The sequence below is a fragment of the Sycon ciliatum genome, chromosome 8, assembly GCF_964019385.1.
Source record: "Sycon ciliatum chromosome 8, ocSycCili1.1, whole genome shotgun sequence".
In the NCBI taxonomy this organism is placed as follows: Eukaryota; Metazoa; Porifera; class Calcarea; order Leucosolenida; family Sycettidae; genus Sycon; species Sycon ciliatum.
This window is the reverse complement of record NC_088650.1, coordinates 25,617,904-25,621,246: the sequence shown is the minus strand read 5'-3', so window position 1 is coordinate 25,621,246 and position 3,343 is coordinate 25,617,904. Positions and strand designations below refer to the sequence as shown.

The 3,343-nt window shown below is 45.9% G+C and overlaps 1 protein-coding gene across 3 annotated transcripts in view; it reads right to left on the bottom strand.

Moving 5' to 3' along the window:
• The window catches only part of LOC135822493 (U1 small nuclear ribonucleoprotein 70 kDa-like), a 12,852-nt gene extending 10,128 nt beyond the window's left edge, over nt 1-2,724 (bottom strand). For 2 of the 3 annotated variants that reach the window (XM_065335269.1, XM_065335270.1), the window contains exon 1: nt 2,372-2,724. In XM_065335269.1, the coding sequence (XP_065191341.1) occupies nt 2,372-2,515 (144 nt within the window). In that variant the 5' untranslated portion in view covers nt 2,516-2,724. The remainder of the gene's footprint in view (nt 1-2,371) is intronic. The other variant, XM_065335268.1, reaches the window with a different exon arrangement.
• Between the last annotated feature and the right edge of the window lie 619 nt (nt 2,725-3,343).

Here is a 3,343-nt window from a genome sequence, read left to right as displayed (position 1 = left end):
ACCATGCGACCCAGCATTCCCCAATCTCTCTCCTAATACTGTATATGCCACTACCCACATAATGGATAGCAGTGAAGAAAAGCCTCTTGCATTTCAAAGCTTGCGTTTTCAGTTTCGTCAGTACACAGAAGGCGAGTACTAGCTGGGATTCAAACTCCAACATTGCCACAAGGCTGTAAAGCGGGATTCACAGCTTTTTTAGTGAAGTGATGCGCAATGCGACAACTGCGAAACCAGGATATCCCCAAATCACACCCATCTCTCCGCTCGCGCAATTACCGCAACTGGGCCATCGCAAAAGTTGAGCTTGGCTCAACTTTCGCAATGCAACAAGCGATTTGGCGTACAATTTCGACCTTTCCTGCAGCAAAATTGCACAAAGTTTCTAGAGTTGCCTGTAGATTTGTAAAAGTTGTACCAAGCGACATGAATACCATGGTGACGTGCTCACCAGCATTGTACTTCGCGCCAAATCAGCAAGGCAACGTCGCATCGCTGACTTCTTCTGTGAATGGTATTTCTGCGAGTTCGCATCGCACGCCGCCGTCGCAGATCGCGTCGCATCGCAGATCGCAAAAGAAAATCCATGCAAGTTGTGGAGAACATAAGCTATAATGTGGGCCATGTATAGTAAATTTGCAGAAACTGCAACAACAAAGTTCACCCTGCATGGGATCCAGCCACCATGCCACCAGTTCGCGCCTTGCGTGGTTAGCTTCACGTACAATGTTATGTACGTGCACAGAACACAGGCACTGTACCGATGTACATGCACAGCCTGCTGGGTGGGATCACAGATTCGCTGAAAATCAATGAAAATTGCAAGGTTTCCACGGATAATACAAGATTCGCGGAAACCCAGGGAAACCACAGAATTAGTCGGGACTGCGTAATCATGATTATCTGCAGGGAGAGACAAGGTGAGTGAAGCCAAGTACACGCTCACCACAGGGTGTTTCACCAGGCAGTCAAGCGTTATCATAAGGACATGGACTTCCGCTATACATTTCATCAATAGAGCTTTTTCAAGGTTGGGCCAACGGTCACTTTTTGGGGTCACGGGCGAGACATTTTTGAATCGCTGGTGAACCGGCGAAGACCAGTTCACGTTCACTTTGTATGGGAATGGATGCGTGGAGGCGAAAGAAGCAGTAGAATGGCGTTCCACCTGATGTCCGACACTCGTGTTGAGTCAGAGCAGTTGCCAGGAAGCCCTTCCATGGCTTGGGCGAAACAGAACAAGCTTCAGAATCGCTCCAAGCGCTGGTGGAGACGAACCTGTCACATTTCGGATACTGTTCAATGCGTTTTGGCATGCGACTTGTTCACCAAGAACGAATGACGTCCTTGAAAAAGCTCGACTATAGTCCGACAGTGGTATCAGTGCACACTGTGAGAAGTCCATGGGTGTGCCAGTGTGGCCCAATACGCATGTTCAGGCCAGTCGTGTTGTAACCTCACTACTGTTATAAGTTAACTTTCACAACACAATCACGATGACATGTTTAATATGTGATAACGTCATATACTTTTTTTGGGCAAGAACAAATCCGTTATGAAAAGGATCTGCGGTGGTGATAAGAGAAGTGTCTTAGAAAATGGAATGGACAACTATCAAGCCGAATTACTAGTACATGTGTCACATCGGGCTCGGCAGCTGACGGTTTCTCCTGGGTTGTACGACGAACTACTACTAGCTTACGTCATGTTGGGTGAACGTGTTCCCCTCATGAGCGCGCGCAGGAGCTGCAACGTCCGCTGCGCCAGCAAGACTCCCGTGGTACATATCAATGCCATTAGTACGACAACCGTCATATTTGTATACACTTATCATTATTATCAATGCATGGAATATTGTGTCTGGTAACTGTCTCTTCGTATACGCTGTTTAGTCAATTCATAAGCCTTTAAAGCCTTTAATACGCATTTCTCCTTGTCTACTTTTGGTCAAATCTACTTAGCAACTAGCTATCTGTAATCTAATTGGTTGGCCTTTCCTACCCCTGCTTCATCTTTGTCACTTTCGACTTTTTTATCGTATATAACTCTTGCTGCTTTGGATGTAAAGTCACCCTCAACCTGATATTCGAACTCAGATCACAATCTCTCCAAAACCATCTCGATCGACTAAGGTGAGCATGTGAGCATGTGGGGCTGAATGGATACTTGGATCAACTGTATTGGTTGATGACCTGGTTGGGTTATTATGGCAATACGAATGTATATGTTTCGGCCTTAAGATCGGTATTGTATATGTCCGGCATGACACATGTACAAATAATCAGTTTCAATAAGAGAATAATTTCGATCCACCTATTTTCAAACTAAGCCACATGCACAACCTACAAGAAATTCAATGAACGCATTTTACCTCAAACAAGTGAAGATATCCTCCCAGACCAGAGAAGGTGATTTCTTTCTTGTCAAATCGAGGCTTGTCAACGGGTGGAAAATATGGTATTGGGTCTCGAGGGGCAAATAGGGCAAGCAAGTTCGGTGGCAGATACTGAGTCATCCTGCCAGCTACTACCGCTCAACGCGGTGAGGAATAGGTCCGTGAGTACTAATACAAGTAACTAATTCTCTCTCACTCTTCCAGATAATCAAGGGAAGGACCCTTCTCCTGGGAAAGACAAGGCTCAGTAGGCCGTCGTCCAGACCTTGACTCCCTGCCACTGCACTGCCACTGCTTCTTGGCCTTCCCTTTCAACAATATTAATAATTTTGTTCTCTTGTTCCTTTTTCATTTCGAGAATATTATTTTGCGCAACGGCATTATGTGCAGCATGTACGTCACGATCATAAAACGATCGGTACCGGTAGCGTGGGTACCGCGGTACCGGTAGGGACGCGCGACGTCACGCGTAGATCTACGCGCACGAGCTCGCAGTGTCATGGAGACAAGCCTGCCCAGTCACAACGCATGCGCAATGGAGTTTGCTCAGCTGTTCACCATAATTATGCATCCTCGGATTGCCTCCTGCCAGAGACCAGACTGAGTCCTGGATCAGCTGAGCGTTGCTTGTGTGACTCGACTCACTACAACTTACAAGTACAATCACTCAATCTGCGGACAGAACTGTTTCGTCCTACAAGTACAATCATGTAGATCACTGTAGATCTACTGACTGTACTGTGTCGAGTCCAGGGAGTCGAACTCAAACTAGTTTGCATGGTTTGAGTACGACTCCCTGGTCGAGTCCTTTTTTTTACATCATGTCAAGACTCACATTTGCTTTTGGAGAATCCTTTTAAATTTATACAATACAATAATACAATAATAATACTCAGGAGTAGGTTTATGACTCTTGCCTTGGTCACATGAATCATGATTGTGTAGACC